Genomic DNA, 25,737 nt, shown 5'->3' with positions numbered 1-25,737 from the left:
AAGGGATCGGTTGGTAGGACATGTTCTGAGGCATCAAGGGATCACCAATTTAGTATTGGAGGGCAGCGTGGAGGGTAAAAATCATAGGGGGAGACCAAGAGATGAATACACTAAGCAGATTCAGAAGGATGTAGGTTGCAGTAGGTACTGGGAGATGAAGAAGCTTGCACAGGATAGAGTAGCATGGAGAGCTGCATCAAACCAGTCTCAGGACTGAAGACCACAACAACAACAACATATATATATATTAGTCCAGCATTGTGCAGAATAACAGCTGTGGAGTTTTACAATATATATATACAGAACATTTTATCTGTTCTGTGTTGATATGTGGATTGAACTAAAGTAAATCAGAGAAATAAATGTGCAGAATGCATCAATAGCTACAGAACATATATATTAGAAGAAGGCTTTTGCATATATGGGAAGAAAGTCATCATTTGATATTTATGTTAATGATGAAAGTGATCTCTTCAATGTTGTTGTACGTGAACGTGATTTGTATATATCTGTGTTAACTTTACGTGTAATAAAATTACGACTTGAAGCATGACACACCTTGAGACATACAATCACAAATCACAGTCCATTCTCACAGCCTTACTTCCGCCAGCACCTCGTCTTCTACATTCTAAACTTGAAAGAAGCTCTACTGAGAAACTTGCAAGAGTAGCACTCCTAGAAGGAAGGATAGTGCAGAGAACAACAGCCTGCAGTATTGTTTCCTGAATGAATTTTCACTCTGTACGGAGTGTGAGCTGATTTGAAACTTTCCGGCAGCTGAAAACTGTGTGCCGGTCAGAAGCTTCTGGATTGGAGTTCCGCTCCAGCTTACAGTTTTAAACTGCCTTGAAGGTTCAAATCAGCTCACACGCCGTTCAGAGTGAAAATTCATTCAGGAAACAATAACTCAACTTGTGACTAAGCCATTTCTCCTCAGTATTTTTGCTTCGAAGAGTGTTAGTCCGCCATTGTGCAGGAGACTTTTACAGTAGAGTGCCAGTCCAGTTTCGATTCCAGTCCCACTCCGATACTCAGTTTTGATCTGCTAGAAGGTTTGGTCTCTGGATTAACTGATGGAACAGTTCCAGTAATGCTATTTATCAAGACTGGGATGACAGCTGAAAGCAAGATGACGTTTAACAGATAAACGTGAATGTAGCCTAATGTCAAATAGTTCCGTTTCTCCCGTCCACTGTTACTAATGCAGCAGCTGAGGAGAGTACGATTTGGTTACCTAGAGTATTTAAAGATCGTCATTGCAACTCCAGCACACCTGAAAGTCCACAGATGCACCATTTACGAGGTTTGCTTACCTCGCATCTTGTTAAGTTCTTTCCACGTTCCGACTCGTCTTCCTACAATCCCAACAAAAGTCGTGGCTCCGTGCAAACATACAACCATTTTAAAGACAGTTGGAACGCCCTATCAGTACAATGTTAAATTTAGTGACTTGGCTTCCCTGTATTACAGGAACCACTGTACTCACTGACATGAAACTTTTACAGGGCATTAAACTCTATGTTCTGAGTCTACTGAACTACGGTAGCTGCATTTCAGCCACTGCTTTCGGAAATACAGTTTTTTAACCACACAGTTTAAATTTTGTGTACTTCTTTGTACGTTATCCTAAATAATTTTAATTGTACATAACTTTATGTTCTTCTTTTAGTTCAGTATGTATGTTATTACTCCCTGAAAATTTGAATACTCTACTCGAAATAGTTTCTCAGATTTAGAGAAAAATGCAACAGAAAATGTAAACCTTCAGGAACGGCTTCTAAAGTTTCAAAAGACTGTAACTCACTTAACATATGCTTATTTTTTTTATTTTTGGTCACTGAGAGGCACCCTGAACCATACTGTATATCATCCTCTTGATCTTTCTCCAAGTTTTTTCTTCTTTTCTTCTTTCTGGACTCCTTAGTGGCCAACTGTGCTGCATACTCTGCTTTATCAATGCGAACCTTGTCCACCCGTTCAAGTTCTCTTATGCTGTTTGCTCTAGGATTAATTCCCATATGCAGTAGCACTTTCACCCTACCGATGCTGCCATCATTAAAAGCAATAACAGCATCACTCACCCCTCCCCCAACTTTAGTATCTCCATTCCAACAAAAACATTTTTTGTTAAGCGATTCCATATAAGATTATTGAACTACTCACTGGGATTTTTAGTCTGACCATGGAGACAATTCTTCAGTAATTCAGGATTTTCCACGACTCTGTAAATAGGTTTTATGATTTCCATGACTGGTGCTGGGATGGAATGTTTGTGGCTGTATGAACTGTTTGAGTACTGGTCATTGCGGTAATTGCACCCTGAATCAGGTCCAGGGAGCAAAGGTGGTGTACTGTTTTCTCTTCAGTGGACAGTCCGTCGAAGAAGGTAACCCCTACTGCCTGCTTTATTTTCAACAAATCCTTAGTGTTATTTCTAATGGCCATCCCATAAAACTGCTGTAGTTCATCAATCATTTTTTCTGTCATCCTGCTTCTTATGGTTTTACCACCAGAAAGTTTCCTGTTCCTCACACTTTGTTTCAAATTCCTCAACCTGGTGCCCATCCTCTTCTGGCCATGACCTTCATAACACGGAAATCTACAGCCTTCTACATAAAATATTACCAACTTTGTTAGATCGTGAAGTAATGCACGCAAAAATTTTAACATTTCCAACCGGTGTAGATTATATTTAAAACAATAATAATAAAATACTTCCCACGTGAGTTTATGAGATATATATACACTACTGGCCATTAAAATTGCTACACCACGAAGATGATGTGCTACAGACGCGAAATTTAACCGACAGGAAGAAGTTGCTGTGATATGCAAATGATTAGCTTTCCAGAGTATTCACACAAGGCCGGCGCCGGTGGCGACACCTACAAAATGCTGACATGAGGAAAGTTTCCAACCGATTTCTCATACACAAACAGCAGTTGACCGGCGTTCCCTGGTGAAACGTTGTTGTAATGCCTCGTGTAAGGAGGAGAAATGCGTACCATCACGTTTCCGACTTTGGTAAGGTCGGATTATAGCCTATTGCGATTGCGGTTTATCGTATCGTGACATTGGTGCTCGCGTTGGTCGAGATCCAATGACTGTTAGTAGAATATGGGATCGGTGTGTTCAGGAAGGTAATACGGAACGCCGTGATGGATCCCAACGGCCTTGTATAGCTAGCAGTCGAGATGTCACGCATCTTAACCGCACCCCTCTAACGGATCGTGCAGCCACGTCTCGATCCCTGAGCCAACAGATTGGGACGTTTGCAAGACAACAACCATCTACACGAACAGTTCGACGACGTTTGCAGCAGCATGGACTATCAGCTCGGAGGCCATGGCTGTGTTTACCCTTGGCGCTGCATCACAGACAGGAGCACCTACGATGGTGTACGAACCTGGGTGCACGAATGGCAAAACGTCATTTTTTCGGATGAATGCAGGTTCTCTTTACAGCATCATAATGGTCGCATCCGTGTTTGGCGACATCGCGGTGAACGCACATTGGAAGCGTGTATTCGTCACCGCCATACTGGCGAGATGGTATGGGGTGCCATAGGTTACACGTGTTGGTCACCTCTTGTTCACATTGACGGCACTTTGAACAGAGGACGTTACATTTCAGATGTGTTACGACCCGTGGCTCTACCCTTCATTCGATCCGTGTGAAACCCCACATTTCAGCAGGGTAATGCTGATGTTGCAGGTCCTGTACGGACTTTCTGGATACAGAAAATATTCGACTGCTGTCCTGGCCAGCACATTCTCCAGATCTCTCACCAATTGAAAACGTCTGGTCAATGGTGGCCGAGCAACTGGCTCGTCGCAATACGCCAGTCACTACTCTTGATGAACCGTGGTATCGTGTTGAAGTTGCATGGGCAGCTGTACCTGTACACGCCATCCAAGCTCTGTTTGACTCAATGCCCAGGCGTATCAAGGCCGTTATTACGGACAGAGGTGGTTGTTCTGGGTACTGATTTCTCAGAATCTATGCACCCAAACTGCGTGAAAATGTAATCACATGTCAGTTCTAGTATAATATATTTGTCCAAGGAACACCCGTTTATCATCTGCATTTCTTCGTGTAGCAATTTTAATGGCAAGTAGTGTATAATCGGAAAATTTTATAGTGAGATAAAAATACGAAAATGTGAAAGAAATCCGCTCTAACTTCCCTTAAATATGGGAAGGGCAAGCGAAAAAATCTCAATGCCACCTTAAATAAATTCTCGAGATAATGCGATGCCACCTTGTCTTTTAATAGGAAAACCAAGGAGAAAACAGTCTTTAGAGGCAATGTAAAGGTAAATCTGGAATGTAAGTTCATGGAATCTAGTCATCACGTATCGAGTAGCATTTAAAGTTCATAAAATTATCTGCACAAAACTTTAATCGTAATTCGAAGTTGCACACTAGCCAGTTTGCATATAAACGTTTTCCGCGGCACATTTATCTCACTAGATCACTTTCAGTAGAGAAAACGTATTCAGTTCGCTGCACATAGGCACACGTGGGGCCTCTCCAGCAACTAGTGACAGGCCATCCAGTAAACGTTGCTTGAGGCTGACTCACACTTCAACTTCATTTGAATATTATAAAGTATTCACTCGCAGCGAGTGCATGCTCTAAGTCGACGACTAACTGTAAAGCTATCTTCAATTTTTTGCTCTTGATCGCACAGGGTATATTTCTGGTTGCTTGGTTTAGTCGTCTGATGACTGACAATCACAGTGAAAATCTAATTAAAATGTTAGCTTCATTTTGGGGTTACTGAAAACATCGTTATGAAGCTATCGGTGTGGATAATGCCAATAGCATAGTTGGAGTCGCATATAAACATTTAATCAGTCAGTATCAACAACCTAAGTAATGGTTTCGATGCCAAGCGTGTCAGTGTGAATCACCATACTCTCTGACTGCTCCAGGATGACAAGAATCCTGCTCGGATCTCCTTTCTTGTCCTCTGTGACCCTCCGTCGTTTGATGGGGTGTAAGTTACTAAATGCTTGTTGGTGTACAACAGCATAAGCCTTTATGCTCTGTATGATGCAATCTAATGAAATGAGGATCGATGGGAGTGGCCACCTTTCTGCACTCGTCACAGAGTACTGGAGTTTCCAGAGGCTCTGCACAAATGCTAGGGAGACTACTGCTACGATAGACATGCGTCGTCAATGTGCCTAGTTTAGCTAGTAGTGCTGGAGCCCTTACTATGGATGTTGTGCGACTGTAGGAATTAAGTGTACCGGTGGAATTTTTGGATGACCTGCAATAAACGATGATACGAGAACTGTAGCAGATACATCTAAAACCGTGCTCTGTGAACCAGAGGACTGATATCAAAGCTCCACTGCTGCTATTGCAGCAGTGTGGCCCTTGATACATCTCTGGTCTTCGACTTCACATTGACATCCAACCAACAATAACCACAGTAACTCATGCCACCACCCCAGCTCCTTCATCCGCAGTCACCCAGTGGTCCTTCACCAACAGTCTCCTAGCCTTTCCCGTCTTCTCCAGTGTTATACTGCCCACAACGAACTACAATTCTGAAACCAACATTACCGCCGCCAAATGCACCAGCGCCATCACCTCCACCATCACCTTCACTGTCCTTCCATCACTAGTGACGTCGTCAGCTCTATCACCAAACCATAGACACACCCAGCATGGTGTTCAGCCTCATCACCACCACGATTTACCAGTGACAGAAGTTCCAGTCATATACACCGCCACGGCACTGCAACCACTGCTATAAACTCCCGCTAATCCCTACCTAAACACAAGTAGAGCCACCTCCTATTGGCAAAATCCCCATCCATGCACTCATAAGACTACACAAAAGATACAGAGAAGATACTGCCTCTCTCTACAGCTCAAGAAAGACAACAAACTCACAAAAGAATTCACAAAATTCATGGACATGAAACCAATACGTGCACTCAACCATCATCTGCTACCTACTTCCACTTTCCAGTTCACCTTCCCGAGCAAAACACCTTGATGCTGTCCCAAAAGAGATTTATATCTGAGAAGCGGAAAGTCTACCACAGCAAATTTAAAAATATTCCCCAAACTCATAAATATTCTAAATCATGCCTATGGAAGGTGTTGTGGTTATCAAATCCCTCGATCTCCATGGGTACACCCACCTGCTTTGCAGTCCTCCTACATTTGGTTCCCATGCATTCATCGCATCTATCCCCTCCTCTCCACAAACAACAATATGTTCCACATGGCTCACCAACAAGTAACATCACAGTCAAGAATGTCAACCCTGACATCGTGGTCGAGGAGATAATGCCGAAAATCAACTCCTACTTCAACTTACAAACTCGAAGTTTCATCCTCATCCTCAACAATTATTGTCCTACTAATTTAGCCTTTTCTCAGAATCCTCAAAAACAGAGTCTGCATTTACTTCAAGCACTCCAATCCACCCAAATCAAAACCACATGACATCCATTGCCTCCATTATTTTGAGTACAGTGAGAACCACACGAACCATTGTAAAAATCCATCAACCTGCCATCACTGCAAATCTCACCATCTCCACCAAGAATGTCGTAACTTACAGAAATATAGTCAGATTTGTTGCTATGGCCTTCCAAAATATCACGCTTTTCTAGCATCCCCATACCCTACACCAATTCTCCCTAGCTGCCCAGTCTGTTCTCCATATCAGTATAACCACCACCTACTACTACAACTAATTCTTTGTTTGATGTTTTATCAACCTCAGCAAGATGGCTTCAAATTAAACTTAGTTACATCTACCAACTCCACTTGTCTACTTTTTTAATCTAAACAGTGTATCAGCAGTACTTACACTCTACACCCATTCTCCGTAGCTGCTCAGTCTATATTCCATCTTGATGTAACTGCTACCTATGCCTAAACCCAAGTGTGCTTTCAACAGTTAAACAAGCTCAGTTAGGCCTAGATACTTCCCTATCCCCCTTTGCTAAATCCTAATTTCGTCACAGTAGTACATTATCATTTACTTAACAAATATTTCAAAACAGTCCAATTGACAACATTCCCATGTTTTTACCTGACCACACTACCTCTATGGTTCCCTATAATCTGCATTGAACCAATAGCTGACACATAGTAGCCATGCTCGATATGGATTATCGAACCATAATTGCCACATAGTAGTGAGATGGGGAGTAGCAACTGGATACCTAAAGACACCCCCTTTTGTGTATATACTCTGTTCAGTTTTGTTGCTGAACACTTCATACTGAGGATGTATTTCAGCATCCTATTAGTCAATTATGCAACTATCTATATCTCTACAAGCTGTCCTATCCAATGTAGTTTCCTTGCTCCCATTGACCAATAATTTTCCACCCATAAGATTGTTGCTGATCTGTATGTCCATAGCAGTGGACATGCTGAAATTAAGGAGATCTAGTCTGCTTCCTTGACACACCTAGCCCAAAGTAACTCCTCTGTCATCCTCCCAGTTTGAAATGAGCGCGATTCAGTCCAACCATAAATCCCGACCCACACTCCCCACTATCACATCCACTCCACAATAACCTACCTGCGATAACGCAATAACACGACGACAAAATCTGGTATGCCTACATGGAGATTATCTGTACCCAAATTGGGAGCAACCTAGCGACCCTCCACACCACGAAGATCTCCAGTACCATTTTCTTCCTGCAAGAAGGCTTGACTGAAGCTGCCACTATCCCCCACGCACGCGTACAAACACATAGAAATGAAGCAGTAATCTCTCTTCTTCTGCATCCAAAACTGGGCCACACAACACACCATTGGCAACTATGACACGACCGCAACATCATTAATGGAAAAAGACGCCTTGACTGCGACAGACACGCCTTAAACTCATTACAACACCACCCACAAACTCAAGTAAGCACTGGACAGCTTACCACGCGCTTATAAGTCATAGTCCTGTGATCTCCATCTCAAAAATCAACACCTCCTGATAATCTATCTAACGTAAACTTTTCGCCTGCTACTTCCAAGACAAACTCACTGTCCTGACAAATTGACCGTGACATGGCACCATATGTCTACTAGTGGAGGGATGTTTCCATTGCCCTCTCGCTTCGAACTTGCAGTGTTTACGCACTGTAACAGACATGGGTAATCTTTGGTGACTCGTGGACGCTATTCACATACTTACTTAAGCTCACGGGCAGGCTGGTCCCGTGACGTGACAGCAGCGCTCGTAAAATCAAAACCGTATTTCCCATGACACTATTCATGGCATAAAGCACTGATATGAATGGCACCAGTTTTCCGATACGCCAGACCAACAAAGTGGGTATCAAAACACAGGTTTTAGAAAACACATCTATTTTGTGTCTAAGCTACTTTCAGTCGTTTACGTTTACTCATATGTCGTGAACGGTGTTTCTTTACTTACGGTGTTTTACAATTGCTATCTTAAAAATATCCATTGCAAAATTCTGTAATGCTGTTAGTAAAGATTCAGTTTTCATGATGTGGAAACAAAAGTAAACATCTGAATATCAGATGCCAGGCTTCTTGAAATGTCACCATGGAATAATAAACGCCTAAAACACAACTGATTGCAGCTAATTCACTGTAGGTATCAGGGCTTGCAGTGACCAATTGCGGGCACAATGGACCAGAACTATTAACTAATGTTGCTATGAGAAACAGTAGACAAGAGGTATGGCAAGGACATAGGCAATCTCAGTCGACAGGCAGTTAGGAGTCAGTCTGCTATTTTTCACCACACGCAGGCCATTACAACGTTCGAAATTTATTATGTTAATGTCTACAAACCCCTATTAGCAAGCATTTTTAGATTCTTGTCCAAAAATAGTTTTGACGGCTGATTCCGCATGCATGGGTTGTTTCTCTTAAACTAAATAATTTAAGTCACCATTTCTTTGTTCATTTTAAAATGTTCGAAAGTCTGAATTACTAGAACTTGGCATATATCGGCTAAGTCAAACTGGAAAAATGCGAACAAGAGAATGGCGAATACCCGAAAATGTATAACGGGCGGCCCTTCATTGTCTTTCCCTGGAGTTTCCACCACAGGCCGGACTGAAACCAGACGCGCGCTGACAGCTGTATGTTGAGAACAGAATGAAACACTGCAGCAATAATACAAACTAAAAAATCCGTGGCCGTGTCCTACCTCACTGCCCATATTTTTCCGACATCTCCCTATTTTTGGTTCACCCCTCTTCGCTGCTCAGCCATTCCCTTCGTTTATTGGGAGAAATATGGATTGTGGACTTCCTTCCTCGACAAACTGGAGCCATTGTCTAGGATGGAGATGACGGTAGCGTATTAGCATCGCTTCTCCTGGAGGTGATAACTTTGTTTCCTCGTGTGGTACCTGTATACACTTTTCGAGTCAGGACCGCAGGTTTCCTAGTTACCATTGTTTCCGTAAATTAAGTGAATTTAGCTATCCAGAAAGGTGTTATTTGTAATCAGTGTTGTAACATCGTTCGCTGTCACGATTTGCTCTGCTCACCTGCTGCACAGTACGTCGCCCATTTTCAGATAAAACACCAAGCCAAAAATTGAAGACTAAACGTAATTCCAAAATTTTGTAAATGGCTATTTGCAGTAATCCCCTCCTCCAATACTGTTCACCACCTTTTGAATCGTATGCACGTACGTCCAACTTTGGCACAGAGAGCAGTCGCGACGTGATTTTGAATGAAAGCAGTAAGGCCTTGGTACATCGCTGGAAGGATCTGGAATAACATCTGCACATACAAGCCACGAAATTCTTGTAAATTCCGGGGAGGACGGCGATGAGCTCTGGCGCGACGTTGAATCACATTCCAGATGTGTTCGGTCATGTTCAAATCTGACGAGATGGAGGACCAGCACATCAACTGTAACTCGCCATCGTGTAACAGGAACCTAATTTTTTTTTTAATATTTTGAGGGATCAGCCTCAGTTGCTCAAATTTTCTGGTCTTTGCCTGGTTTCGGCTACATTATCCTAGACTTCTTCAGAAGCATAAAATTGCGATAACATGCAAGAGTAAGGATCAGTCAACATTAAAATTAAAACCCGTAGTGAATGTACCTTCTCTGACAATATCATACCAGATGATTCTGTGCACCTGCAGTGTCATAAACTGGCCTTCTTTCAAAAAATGGTTCAAACGGCTCTGAGCACTATAGGCCTTAACTTCTGAGGTCATCAGTCCCCTAGAACTTAGAACTACTTAAACCTATCTAACCTAAGGACATCACACACATCCATGCCCGAGGCAGGATTCGAACCTGCGACCGTAGCGGTCGCGCGGTTCCACACTGAAGCGCCTAGAACCGCTCGGCCACACCGGCCGGCGCTCTTCTTTCATTCCAGTTTACATAGAGTGCTCGGTATTCGCCTTTCTGCTAAGGCATTGGAGAACGAATTATTAACACTCAAAGTGATAGACTAAAATAAAGAGTATAAACCAGACATTGTAAGACAACTTTATAACAAGAGATTAAATAACAAGAGAAGCACGACTTCCTCTACATTAGGTACCACGTCAGATGATAACCTCGCGAACGTAATCTCCACTCCCTTTATAGGTAAAGCATCATACAGAATAGGGCGAATTCTAAAGAACCATGGTTATAAGGCAACATATTCTACCAATAACAGTCTTCAGGAAAATTTAATCCACTCTTTAAAAAGAGCTAAGGACAAACTGCCTCTCTCCGGGGTATATAAAATCACATGCGGTGAGTGCCCTAACTCTTACATTGGCCAAACAGGGAGAACGTTGTCAGCAACATATAAAGAGCATCTGCCAACGAGTGGTGGTGACGGCACACGGGGTTCGACTTTCTCCGAGCACCTCGTCCAAATGGCCCACGCACCCAATCCTCCAACTAATACTGAGCTGTTGCACTGAGAGGTAAAAGGAACAAGGCTAGATAGTCTAGACGAGATGCAGATTTTTAAATACTTGCTGTCCAGTGTAGAAAACCTTCTGAACGATCAGCTGCTGCTGAGAAATAATAATCTTTTTCGAAGGTTTCCAATCTTTGTTACGTCTGGTTTAATTGATCCCTGTTACATCGACCATCATATTTCTCTCCTGGTTGCCGCATACCATGTTCAGACATCAAGCCTCGCGCTTCCCTTTAAATTTAAGTTTGGTCCACTACTATTTCAGGAGAGTTTGGACGCTATTTAACAGTTATGCAGCACAGTAAGTAAAACTTATCTGCTTTAAATACTTCTCCTTTCTATGATACGATAACATTACGAGCATATCGCGTTACTTACAATGATACCTGTGGAAGAAGATTCCCGTCAAAGGTACATTGTAGATTATATGTTAGTACACTTGACCTATGTCGGTCAGTAGCACATAAGCGTGATGACGAAGATGTTGTACCCTCCGCCACACTCCAATTAATATGCACGGCCCATGTCGGTCATTAGCATAGATGAATTTAACAACTATGCTACAAAGTAAAGTAGAACTTAGCTGCTCTAAATATTTCCCTTGTAATGATAACGATAATGTTACACGTGTATCGTGTTACTCACAATGTTACCTATATGAAATATTTCCCGTCTAACATACATCGTAGACTATATTTTAGTATACTTGATCTATGTCGGTCAATAGCACGTAAGTGTGATGACGGGGACTTTGTACCCTCCGTCACACTTTAATTAATACGCTTGACCTATGTCGGTCAATACTAGTTAAGTGTGATGACAGGGGCGTTGTATGCCCAGTTACACCCAAATTAAATTTTAGATAGTGATTAAGGTTTTAAATAAGTGAGACAAGTAAGATGCTCGCTATTAGGCATGTTCGGTGGGAATACTTTACACGATGACCATATGTGCTTAAAGTCGTAGAGGTAATCCTTAAACTTTATCTTCCCAACCAAGTAAATTTCCTACCATTTAATGCAATTTTCGTATAGATAATACACTTAGGGACTTCCTCTATATAACGCTTAGTTTGCTTACAATTACGGTTATCAGCTCCCAACACGTGATATACAGACAGCCAAAATTATCTAGCCTTACTCTCCATATGTGCTCAGTGCAATTCCGCGTGCAACGGTCAGTGCCAACGTAGTTGCCGCTGCCAACCGACCGCGGGGTGAAGAGATGCCACGGTACTATAGGTTTTAGTTTTTAATGTTGACTGTGCCTTACTCTGGCATGTTACAGTAATTTTATGCTTCTGAAGAAGGCTAGATTAATTTAGCCGAAACCTGGTAAAAACCAGACTGAGTATGATCCTTCAAAATATTAGTCTTTCACAGTTGCCGACGGGGCTGCAATAGGCTAAAAATGCTTTCTCGAACCTTTCCATCACACTCCTTCCCCTGTGACATTGCGCATTATCTGGTTGAAAAATGCCGCTGCTGTCGGGAAACATGATCGTCATGGGTGGGTGGTCGGCTACCAGTGTACAATACGCCTTGGGCATCGTGGTGCCTCTTGCGAGCCCCACTGAGCTATGGATGTCCAGGTGAATATTCTCCAGAGGATAATGGAGACGCTGCCAGCCTGTCTCCATGCCACCATACAGGTGCCAAGTAGCTGCTCGCCTGGAAGACGACGGAATCGCATTCTTCCATTGGCGTGTGATGAGGAAGGTATCGAAATTCATCAGACCATACAACACTCTGCCAGCATGAAACGTCGAGTGTCGATATTCCCGTGCCCATTTCACTCGTAGTTCATGATGTCGTGGTGCTAACATTAGCACATGTCTACATGTACATCCATACTCCGCAATCCACCATACGGTGCATGGCGGAGGGTACCTCGTACCACAACTAGCATCTTCTCTCCCTGTTCCACTCCCAAACAGAACGAGGGAAAAATTACTGCCTATATGCCTCTGTACGAGCCCTAATCTATCCTATCTTATCTTTGTGGTGTTTCCGCGAAATATAAGATGGCGGCAGTAAAATTGAACTGCAGTCAGCCTCAAATGCTGGTTCTCTAAATTTCCTGAGTAGCGATTCACGAAAAGAACGCCTCCTTTCCTCCAGAGACTCCCGCCCGAGTTCCTGAAGCATTTCTGTAACACTCGCATGATGATCAAACCTACCAGTAAAATCAAGGTAACACTAAAACAATAACATAGTATAGTATAGTAGAATAACCCCCATAGTGGTGAAGGATCACAGTAGAAACCTGTAGTGTTAAACATAATAAAGCTGCAGATAGAATATTGTAATAGTTAAAAATAGGACCTACTAATGTACACTCCTGGAAAGTGAAATAAGAACACCGTGAATTCATGTCCCAGGAAGGGGAAACTTTATTGACACATTCCTGGGGTCAGATACATCACATGATCACACTGACAGAACCACAGGCACATAGACACAGGCAACAGAGCATGCACAATGTCGGCACTAGTACAGTGTATATCCACCTTTCGCAGCAATGCAGGCTGCTATTCTCCCATGGAGACGATCGTAGAGATGCTGGATGTAGTCCTGTGGAACGGCTTGCCATGCCATTTCCACCTGGCGCCTCAGTTGGACCAGCGTTCGTGCTGGACGTGCAGACCGCGTGAGACGACGCTTCATCCAGTCCCAAACATGCTCAATGGGGGACAGATCCGGAGATCTTGCTGGCCAGGGTAGTTGACTTACACCTTCTAGAGCACGTTGGGTGGCACGGGATACATGCGGACGTGCATTGTCCTGTTGGAACAGCAAGTTCCCTTGCCGGTCTAGGAATGGTAGAACGATGGGTTCGATGACGGTTTGGATGTACCGTGCACTATTCAGTGTCCCCTCGACGACCACCAGTGGTGTACGGCCAGTGTAGGAGATCGCTCCCCACACCATGATGCCGGGTGTTGGCCCTGTGTGCCTCGGTCGTATGCAGTCCTGATTGTGGCGCTCACCTGCACGGCGCCAAACACGCATACGACCATCATTGGCACCAAGGCAGAAGCGACTCTCATCGCTGAAGACGACACGTCTCCATTCGTCCCTCCATTCACGCCTGTCGCGACACCACTGGAGGCGGGCTGCACGATGTTGGGGCGTGAGCGGAAGACGGCCTAACGATGTGCGGGACCGTAGCCCAGCTTCATGGAGACGGTTGCGAATGGTCCTCGCCGATACCCCAGGAGCAACAGTGTCCTTAATTTGCTGGGAAGTGGCGGTGCAGTCCCCTACGGCACTGCGTAGGATCCTACGGTCTTCGCGTGCATCCGTGCGTCGCTGCGGTCCGGTCCCAGGTCGACGATCACGTGCACCTTCCGCCGACCACTGGCGACAACATCGATGTACTGTGGAGACCTCACGCCCCACGTGTTGAGCAATTCGGCGGTACGTCCACCCGGCCTCCCGCATGCCCACTATACGCCCTCGCTCAAAGTCCGTCAACTGCACATACGGTTCACGTCCACGCTGTCGCGGCATGCTACCAGTGTTAAAGACTGCGATGGAGCTCCGTATGCCACGGCAAAATGGCTGACACTGACGGCGGCGGTGCACAAATGCTGCGCAGCTAGCGCCATTCGACGGCCAACACCGCGTTTCCTGGTGTGTCCGCTGTGCCGTGCGTGTGATCATTGCTTGTACAGCCCTCTCGCAGTGTCCGGAGCAAGTATGGTGGGTCTGACACACCGGTGTCAATGTGTTCTTTTTTCCATTTCCAGGAGTGTATTTAGGTAGTAGGTTACATTGTATCATGATCATGATCAAAAAAACTACCAGTAACAAATGTAGCAGCCCGCCTCTGAATTGCTTCTATGTCCTCCCTCAATCCCATCTGATAGGGATGCCAAACGCTCGAGCAGTACTCACATGGGCCGGCTGGGGTGGCCGAGCGGTTCTAGGCGCTACAGTCTGGAACCGCGTGACCGCTACGGTCGGAGGTTCGAATCCTGCCTCAGGTTTGGTTTGGTTGTCTGGGGGAAGAGACCAAACAGCAAGGTCATCGGTCTCATCAGATTAGAGAAGGATGGGAAAGGAAGTCGGCCGTGCCCTTTCAAAGGAACCATCCCGGCATTTGCCTGGAGCGATTTAGGGAAATCATGGAAAACCTAAATCAGGATGGCCGGTCGCGGGATTGAACTGTCGTCCTGCCTCGGGCATGGTGTTTGTGATGTCCTTGGGTTACTTAGGTTTAAGTAGTTATAAGTTCTAGGAGACTGATGACCTCAGAAGTTGTCCCATAGTGAAATAAATAAAAAAATAAAAAGCACTCACATGAGTGGGTCTGAGGGCTGTGGATGCCCATCGTTATGAGTGTTCAGTGCACTGTGTTTTCAGACACAATTGTACTCTCCCCAGAATTAAAGTCTGACGTCAGTTTCGCAACAGTTCGCCACCAATCCAATTCTACCAGTTTGCCCAGCCTACGGCGACCAACATCTGTAATACGGGATGTGTCTAGCAGTCATGCCTCGCCACGTGACGCTGTTACCGCCTAGACGGGCTTATATCCACAGTAGGTGGGTGGTCATAATGTTCTGGCTGATCTGTGTATTCTCAGTAGTCTGCGTAACAGGGAAGTATACGTTTCAGTGACAGTGAAATAAACATTCACAAATTATAATGAGTTCCACAAAGGCTTGAATGTATTTTAGTTTATACCTGTGTATATACTTTCCAGGCCAGTTCTTAGCTTCTTCCACCTTGCCATGCGCTATCAGCTCGCTGACGGATTGCATGTCGAGTACCCAACCGCTCAGTTTCGTGTGCAGCATGTCTCTCACACGTTCCACGCCCTTAATCCATCTGACGAGTCGGTGATCATTTGTATGGTTAACCTGAGGCAGAGAGCAAATTGTTAAAATCCTTTGCAAAACATTCACAAGGAGCAGCCTGTCTTAACTTACACTTACAGACTGCTGTTACATAATATTTAAATTATTGTCAGCGAATGATTATACATTCAGTTTTATATGGCACTTTCGAGAACAGAAGCTTTCGAAATGTGGTGCTACAGAAGAATGCAGACGATTAGATGGGTAGATCACATAACTAATGAGGCGGTATTGAATAGGACTGGGGAGAAGAGGAGTTTGTGGCACAACTTCACTAGAAGAAGGGATGGGTTGATAGGAGATGTTGTGAGGCGACAAGAGATCACTAATTTAGTATTGGAGGGCACCGTGGAGGGTAAAAATCGTAGAGGGAGAACAAGAGATGAATACACTAAGCAGATTCAGTTGGACGTAGGTTGCAGAAGTTACTCAGAGATGAAGAAGCGTGCACAGGATAGAGTAGCACAGAGAGCTGCATCAAACCAGTCTCAGGACTGAAGACCACAACAACAACAATGGCACTTTCAACAGTAATGCAAAGTAAATTCCAACGATCTCTTACAAAACACACACAAATCACAGCCTATACCGTCAGGGAAGGTAGCAGCAGATATTTTTCTATAGTTACGCTACAAACATTTGAACCTAAGAGAGCACGGCACTATGTCTACATAAAGTGTTCTATGGCTGGCAACTGTGTCACTCTCCACCTAACGCGATAGGGAGACTTGGAAGATTTTATTCGACCTTTTGAGCGATTTTCGGAAATATGAAGGTGAGATCGTTGACTGTTGTGCCAAAATCTTACTCGGTACTAGTGCTGTGAGGAACACCGAAACGTGTTACGACGGTGTGGATACGTAAGCAAAGGGAAAAACCGCACCACATGAGAGAAGTTATGTGAACTACACTCCTGGAAATGGAAAAAAGAACACATTGACACCGGTGTGTCAGACCCACCATACTTGCTCCGGACACTGCGAGAGGGCTGTACAAGCAATGATCACACGCACTGCACAGCGGACACACCAGGAACCGCGGTGTTGGCCGTCGAATGGCGCTAGCTGCGCAGCATTTGTGCACCGCCGCCGTCAGTATCAGCCAGTTTGCCGTGGCATACGGAGCTCCATCGCAGTCTTTAACACTGGTAGCATGCCGCGCGCGACAGCGTGGACGTGAACAGTATGTGCAGTTGACGGACTTTGAGCGAGGGCGTATAGTGGGCATGTGGGAGGCCGGGTGGACGTACCGCCGAATTGCTCAACACGTGGGGCGTGAGGTCTCCACAGTACATCGATGTTGTCGCCAGTGGTCGGCGGAAGGTGCACGTGCCCGTCGACCTGGGACCGGACCGCAGCGACGCACGGATGCACGCCAAGACCGTAGGGTCCTACGCAGTGCCGTAGGGGACCGCACCGCCACTTCCCAGCAAATTAGGGACACTGTTGCTCCTGGGGTATCGGCGAGGACCATTCGCAACCGTCTCCATGAAGCTGGGCTACGGTCCCGCACACCGTTAGGCCGTCTTCCGCTCACGCCTCAACATCGTGCAGCCCGCCTCCAGTGGTGTCGCGACAGGCGTGAATGGAGGGACGAATGGAGACGTGTCGTCTTCAGCGATGAGAGTCGCTTCTGCCTTGGTACCAATGATGGTCGTATGCGTGTTTGGCGCCGTGCAGGTGAGCGCCACAATCAGGACTGCATACGACCAAGGCACACAGGGCCAACACCCGGCATCATGGTGTGGGGAGCGATCTCCTACACTGGCCGTACACCACTGGTGATCGTCGAGGGGACACTGAATAGAGCACGGTACATCCAAACCGTCATCGAACCCGTCGTTCTACCATTCCTAGACCGGCAAGGGAACTTGCTGTTCCAACAGGACAATGCACGTCCGCATGTATCCCGTGCCACCCAACGTGCTCTAGAAGGTGTAAGTCAACTACCCTGGCCAGCAAGATCTCCGGATCTGTCCCCCATTGAGCATGTTTGGGACTGGATGAAGCGTCGTCTCACGCGGTCTGCACGTCCAGCACGAACGCTGGTCCAACTGAGGCGCCAGGTGGAAATGGCATGGCAAGCCGTTCCACAGGACTACATCCAGCATCTCTACGATCGTCTCCATGGGAGAATAGCAGCCTGCATTGCTGCGAAAGGTGGATATACACTGTACTAGTGCCGACATTGTGCATGCTCTGTTGCCTGTGTCTATGTGCCTGTGGTTCTGTCAGTGTGATCATGTGATGTATCTGACCCCAGGAATGTGTCAATAAAGTTTCCCCTTCCTGGGACAATGAATTCACGGTGTTCTTATTTCAATTTCCAGGAGTGTATTTGTGCACGTAATGGATTTAAGTTTGGCATTTTTGTTGCTTTTGCCTGTCGTGTTGTTGCTCGCTTCTACCCAAAATTTTCGTTTGCTGTTCGCCATTTGCATGTTAACGCCCATTGCTGAACATGTCTCTAGTCTTGCACATTTGAAGGACTCTAGTTGGCATCATTGATCTCTCGAGTTACAGATAGGCAAAATGAGTCTGCCCCACTTTTTGTGGCTGAGGTTGACATAAAAGTAAAATCAGAGGAGATATCTTGAAATATCTGGGTCGTTTATAAAGAAAATTTTACCGAATGAGGTTTTTTTATATTCACTAGGAACATCCATTACGTTCTCCTGGACGGTGAGTGTTCTACAGAGAAGCGTGTCACGACTGCTCTTGTTCTGTGCATCCACGAACGGTCTGAGGGGCGGGGTGAGCATCAGTCTGTGGCTGTTTGCTGTCAGTGCTTTAATATACAGGAGAGTGTCGTCGGTGGGTGACTCTTGGTGGATACAGAACGACCTAGACTTATGAGGCGTGATCAGTGCCAGTCAGCTCTAAGTGTAGAAAATGTAAGCTACAGCAAGTGAGCAGGAAAAACAGTCCTGTAATGCTCGAGTACAGCATTACCGATGGGCTGCTTGACACAGACACGTTGATTGGACATTTGAGCACAACGTTGCCGAGTGATATGAAATGGAAGTAACACAGAGCCTCAGTTGCAGAAAAGCCGAGTAGTCGATTTCGCTCTACTGGTAGACACCTACTAAAGTGTAGGTAAGTGGTAAGGGTCCCCACCAGATCGGATTAAAGAGAGCCATCGAAGCAATTCTTATATTAGTTACCTGTAGAGCTGACTAACACACCAATTTTACAGATATGCTACGTGAAAAATCTGATGAAATCGGATAAGAAAAGATTGTCTGAAGAGTACCTCAGTATGTAGTGGCGACACAAGAGTGCAATGGGTATTCCATTTTTGAATGCTGAGGAGAGAGCGGATAGGTGGAAAGAGTACACTGACGGCCTCTATGAGGGGGAAGTCTTCTCTTGTGTGATTGAAGGAGAAACAGAAGTCGATGGGGAACATATAGAGGATCCAGCATTAGAGTGAGAATTTAAAAGAGCACTGCACGGTTTCAGATCAAATAAGGCAGAAGGGATGGATAACATTTCATCAGAATTTGTAAAATCATTGGGGGAAGTGGGAACAAAACGATTATTCACATTGGTGTGTAAAATATACAAGTATGGCGATATATTATCCGACTTTCAGAAGAATATCGTCTACACAATTCCGAATTCTGCAAGAGCAGCGAAGTGCGAGAAAGGGGTAAGCTATAGGAAGAGATGGATAAAACACAACATGTACAAGAGCCATTTGGGGATAATAAAAGCGAAAGATCAAGAACGAAGTGCTCTGACTAAAAAGGATGTAAAACAGGGATGTAGTCTTTCGCCCCTAGTGTTGAATCTGGACACTTAAAAAGCAATGATGGAAATAAAAGAAAGTTTCAAAGTGGAAATTAAATTCAAGGTGAAATGATATCAAAGATAAGATTCGCTGACGACACTGTGACCCTCAATGAAAGTGAAGAAGTAAGACAAGATATACTGAATCTAATGAGCAGTCTACTGAGTACAGAACATGGATGGACGAGAAATCGAAGAAAGACGAAAGTAATTAGAGGGGGCAGTAATGAGAACAACGAGAAACTTTAAATTAAGACTGATGGTCACGAAGTAAATGAAATTACAGAATTATACTATCTAGGTAGTAATATAACAGATGACAGAAGGAGCAAAGAAGACATCAAAAGCAGACTAACACTGGCATTAACGGCATTCCTGGCCAAGAGAAGTCTACTAGCATCAAACATAGGTCTTACTTTGAGGAATAAACTTGTGAGGATGTACGTTTGGAGCACAGCATGTAACATGGACTATGGAGAAACAGGAACAGAAGAGTGTCGAAGCATTTGTGGTGCTACAGACGCATGTTGAAAATTAGGTGGACTGATAAGGCAAAGAATGAGGAGGTTCTGAGCAGAATCGAAGAGGAAAGGAATATATGCAAAACACTGACAAGAATAAGGGACAGAATGGCAGGACAGCTATTAAGACATAAGGGAATGACTTCTATGGTACTAGAGGGAGCTGTAGAGTGCAAAAATTGTAGAGGAAGACCGAGATCGGAATACATCCAGTACATAGTTAATGACGTACGTTGCAAGTGCTACTCGGGTATGAAGAGGTTGCCACAGGAGAGGAATTCGTGGCAGGCTGTATCAGACCAGTCAGAAGACTTATGACTAAAAAAAAATGAAACTAGGATTAATGCCAACGATAGCTCGAGCTATGCAGAAGAAAACCACTCGAAATCAGATTTGCAGGTGAAGTTGTTCCATTACCATGACTGGAATTGAAGAGGTGCGCGTGCCATCAACCGTTCATACCATTGTAGATTATTGGCTTTGGGGTTACCTGAAGTCGCAAGTGTACCGTGATCGACCGACATCTTTAGGGATGCTGAAAGGCAACATCCGACGCCAATAACTCCGGACATGCTTTACAGTCCTGTTCACAACAGATGATAACTGTTAGTTTATTGATAAATTATTCCGTCAGGCGTAGTACAACACAAATATTCAACAACAACAAAAATTACGAATGCCCCACAATAATGCAAAACTACTTTGCATTTCTGTTCTGAAGTAGGTCAATAGCAAATAAGTTTGGATATGTAACTCATCTCAATTTCTTATTTGTATGTTAAAATTGGTAAATGTAAATGAATTTACACTTAGGGATAGGACCTGTTTGCTCACACGGTTTTTTTTTCGCTAGACTGCGTGATCATGGCGACCACGGTGCAGTACGCCACATCCAGCAACATTGCGAACAGGCCTCATGAACTGTCAATACCCTTTGTTCGTCTGGCAGACTATAAGGGGTCTTCTTTTTGCTGAAGAATAATATTAAGGCAATAGTGAGAAACCGTTTCGAATAACAGAATGAAGTGTCTCTACTCAAAAACGTTAAAAAGATTGGTACCGTCGTAAAATCGTGTAAAATACAGCAGTCTACAGCACCTTAGACTACAGCAGTTCGAAACGACCAACACGACAACGGACTGGGAGCAGCCCAAGTTCAGAACCACTTCACTGCACAGCTATCAAAAGGTGCAGAAAGAGAAGGAAGTATTGCAGACGCACCAATTTCACAGAGCTTGAAATCGCTGCAATAGAGGAAACTTTGAGCCATTATGTGTGTGACCAAGTCTGTGCATAGAGAATGTTAGGCTTCATTTAAATCTTAAAAAAAGTAGTTGATAAGAAATCAAATACAAATGGATAATGTGGGAGCTTGTCATGATAAAGAAGGAGAATATGATAGTGCGGTATTCAAACATTTCGATTTTCAGGACGTGACTGAGAAAGAATCGATAGACATGGAACTAACGATGGAGTTAGGTGTGAGTGAAACCGAAGCAGTACAGATGCAAAAAATGGAGGACCTAAAGAGATCCACACATAGTAGTAAAACCGAGCATAAGCCCTCTTTAGATAACAGACAGTTGCTTACAGTGGCACCACTTAAAATGATGAAAGAATTGAATGGCTGTCAAGAGAACATTACGAAAGACTTGAACCAAAGTCAAGGAAAAACTGCGAAGGAATTTCAGGAAAGTAAAGAAGAAAATAATGATGAACTTAGGGAAGAAATTAAAAACACTCAGGAAAAATTGAGGATATACGAATAATTTAAACTGTTTGTTTCAAAAAGCCAAAAGAAAATTATCGCAAGTCTTCATGAAAAGCAACAAACGGTAGTCAATGAGCTCAAACAGGAGAAGGGAAAGAAACACGCAGCTATATGGGAAAAGGACAGAGATCGGAGGGATGTATAATACGCATTTAAGTAAGACACAACAACACATGGAAAACAGTACCAAGTCATTGACACGGAAGGCCAGAAGACGTAGTTGTACAGGTAGAAGATGTGACAAGAAGGCTAGATACGTTAACATAGCGCAACTTGATTTACAACGTACGCCTGACAGTGGCATTGGCCAGACAATTAACAAGAAGCTAAGGAACGAAGTGAAATGTGTTGCAAACCATTAGGAAATCGAGATGCAGCGCTTAACGCTTCAAGTACATAGTTCAGATCGTCCAAATGGCTCTAAGCACTACGGGACTTAACATATGAGGTCATCACTCCCCTAGACTTAGAAGTACTTAAACCTAACTAACCTAAGGACATCACACACATCCATGCCCGAGGCAGGATTCGAACCTGCGACCGTAGCGGTCGCGCTGCTCCAGACTGAAGCGCGTAGAACCGCTCGGCCACAGGCGACCGGCAACTTCATAGACATATAATTTGCACGATAATGGAAACTGTGGAGCAGGTGCGACCACATTTTGCTCTAAATGAAGGAGAAACAAAAGAGAGACGTGAGAAAACACTGGCGTAGGAAGCGAGCACCACGAACGCGTGCGAGATAATTTGGCTCATCTAACTACTGACACAGACATTGAGCAGTATGGAATGACAGTAGAGGACATGGCAAAGGTCAGCCGCATGCTTACAGTTTGCCGCGAAACATGTCAGTCAGATACATGTGGTGTCTGGTCGCTCAGGCATGTCCGAACGAACAGACACCATATGTGTGGTTAAGGCGAGAATGGTCAACGAGCCCTACAGTGCAGATGAACACCACGTTCGAATTCTTATGGGAATAGGCGAAACGCCGGGAGTAATGAGTATAATGGGCAGGGGCGCTATGCTAGTAGTGTGCACATAAACTGAGAATTTGGGTCTGGCGAGAGGCGTGCTAGGGTAGTCCATATAGTCGCGATAACCACCGTGTCTGGATGGCTCAGTGGTCGTGGCATCTGCCTAGCAAGCAGGAGACCCAAGTTCGAATTCAGGTCCTACACAAATTTTCAACTGTTGTCATTGGATATCAGTACCCACTAGCATGTCGTAATTCTTATGTGTTTTGATATCAGAAAGAGTCAAAGGGGCGCACTTCCATCTGATTGGTTACGAAGAATGGGATCAAAACAGTCCTAAAAACGCGACAACCAATAACGTAATGGCCAAGTCCCATCAGTTTTGGCCGAGAGCCGTGCTGGAACAAGTAATGTAGTGCCAATGGAGATAAATCCAACAAGTGGCAGTGTGAGATATGGACAGACATACTGAAACAGCTGAGAGCTCACTAACAGATGAAGAGGAAGGCAATGGTGAATGACAGGCAGTGACTTTGATTATCCTGCCAGAGGAATGTGGTTACAGGACTAATTTGGTGCTGCATTCTGGATTTCAGATGTGAATCATTTCAAAAAAATCCATGTGAAGAGATGTTAAGGTTGGATATGAAAATCCCCAGTCTTCGGGTTAGCGGATTAAAGGTAAAGGAAGGTATTGGTGAATGTGCAGAGGGTAGTAAATATCTAATGTTATTGGAGGAGAAAGCCGATGAGGAAATATTTAGAATGGATACCACAAGAGTGCCTGATTTACAAGCGAAAAATTTCTGCAGAAATTAAAAGGCATTAAAGCGTTTATGAGTTTAGACTTGACTTAAGGGTACCGAAATGTGTTATTGGACCCGAAATGCAGACGATGCACCGCCCTCCTGTGTGGATGTCAATACTGTCAACATCAGATGCTACCCATTGGGCTAAATGTGCCACATCAGCATTTATCAACTGGACAGAGTTCTCAGCGAAGATTTATTGAAAAGATATAACTTGTATGTAGATGACATTTCGATCACAAGCAGTAAGAGGAGAGAACATTTCGCAACATTAGAGGAAATTTTTCATAAATTGTAAATTGCTGGAGCTAAATGGAGCTTAAGGAAATTTGACTTCGGTATGCAAGAAACAAAAATTCTTAGGGCAAGTATTTGCGCTGGGAGAGATAAAAGTACACAAGGAGAAATAGGAGGCAGTATTATGATGCACATTAGCAAGAAGCACTTACGAATTTTTAGGGGCTGTGTGGCTTCTATCGCCGTTCTAAACACAATATAGTAGTGATGAAGAGTAGGCTGAAGTTCAAGACATTAGTCTGGAAGAATCAATACGCAAAGAAGTGGGACACGGAAGTACTAAGGAATGACGAGATACGTTTGAAGTTCTCTAACGCTATAGATACAGTAATAAGGAATTGCGCAGTAGGCAGTACTGTTGAAGAGGAATGGACATCTCTAAAAAGGGCCATCACAGAAGTTGGGAAGGAAAGCATAGGTACAAAGAAGGTAGGTGCGAAGAAACCAATGGTAGCAGAAGAAATACTTCAGTTGATTGATGAAAGGAGGAAGTACAAACATGTTCCGGGAAAATCAGGAATACAGAAATACAAGTCGCTGAGGAATGAAATAAATAGAAAGTGCAGGGAACCTAAGACGAAATGGCTGCAGGAAAAATGTGAAGTCATCGAAATAGATATCATTGTCGGATGGACAGACTCAGCATACAGGAAAGTCAAAACAACCTTTGGTGACATTAAAAGCAACGGTGGTAACATTAAGAGTGCAACGGGAATTCCCCTGTTAAATACAGAGGAGAGAGCAGATAGGCGGAAAGAATACATTGAAAGCCTCTATGAGGGTGAAGATATGTCAGATGTGATAGAAGAAGAAACAGGAGCCGATTTAGAAGAGATAGGGGATCCAGTATTAGAATTGGAATTTAAAAGAGCTTTGGAGGACTTACGGTCAAATAAGGCAGAAAGGATGGATAACATTCCATCAGAACTTCTAAAATCATTGGGGAAGTGGCAACAAAACGACTATTCACGTTGGTGTGTAGAATATATGAGTCTGGCGATATACCACCTGACTTTCGGAAAAGCATCATCCACACAATTCCGAAGACGGCAAGAGCTGACAAGTTCGAGAATTATCGCACAATCAGCTTAACAGCTCATGCATCGAAGCTGCTTACAAGAGTAATATACAGGAGAATGGAAAAGAAAATTGAGAATGCACTAGGAAAAGTAAAGGGACGAGAGAGGCAATTCTGACGTTATGGCTAATAATGGAAGCAAGGCTAAAGAAAAATCAAGACACTTTCATAGGATTTGTCAACCTGAAAAAAGTGCTCGACAATATAAAATGGTGCAAGCTGTTCGAGATTCTGAAAAAACTAGGGGAAAGCTATAGGGAGAGACGGGTCATATACAATATGTACAACAGCCAAGCGGGAATAATAAGAGTGGACGATGAAGAACGAAGTGCTCATATTAAGAAGGGTGTAAGACAAGGCTGTAGCCTTTCGCCCCTACTCTTCAATCTGTACATCGAGGAAGCAATGATGGAAATAAAAGAAAGGTTCAGGAGTGGAATAAAAATACAAGGTGAAAGGATATCAATGATACGATTCGCTGATGACATTGCTATCCTGAGTGAAAGTGAAGAAGAATTAAATGATCTGCTGAACGGAATGAACAGTCTAATGAGTACACAGTATGGTTTGAGAGTAAATCGGAGAAAGACGAAGGTAATGAGAAGTAGTAGAAATGAGAACAGCAAGAAACTTAACATCAGGATTGATGGCCGCGAAGTCAATGAAGTTAAGGAATTCTGCTACCTAGGCAGTAAAATAACCAATGACGGACGGAGCA

At 44.1% G+C, this 25,737-nt stretch overlaps 1 protein-coding gene across 1 annotated transcript in view; it reads right to left on the bottom strand.

Annotated features, from left to right (window-relative positions):
- LOC126426480 (uncharacterized) overlaps positions 1-25,737 on the bottom strand; it is a 138,436-nt gene that overhangs the window by 38,769 nt on the left and 73,930 nt on the right. The window contains exon 5 of the mRNA XM_050088391.1: positions 15,600-15,775. Coding sequence (XP_049944348.1) covers positions 15,600-15,775 — 176 coding nt within the window. The remainder of the gene's footprint in view (positions 1-15,599; positions 15,776-25,737) is intronic.

This window comes from Schistocerca serialis, chromosome 11, assembly GCF_023864345.2.
Source record: "Schistocerca serialis cubense isolate TAMUIC-IGC-003099 chromosome 11, iqSchSeri2.2, whole genome shotgun sequence".
NCBI lineage: Eukaryota > Metazoa > Arthropoda > Insecta > Orthoptera > Acrididae > Schistocerca > Schistocerca serialis.
The sequence above is the reverse complement of the archived record's forward strand: the minus strand, read 5'-3'. Positions and strand labels throughout refer to the sequence as shown.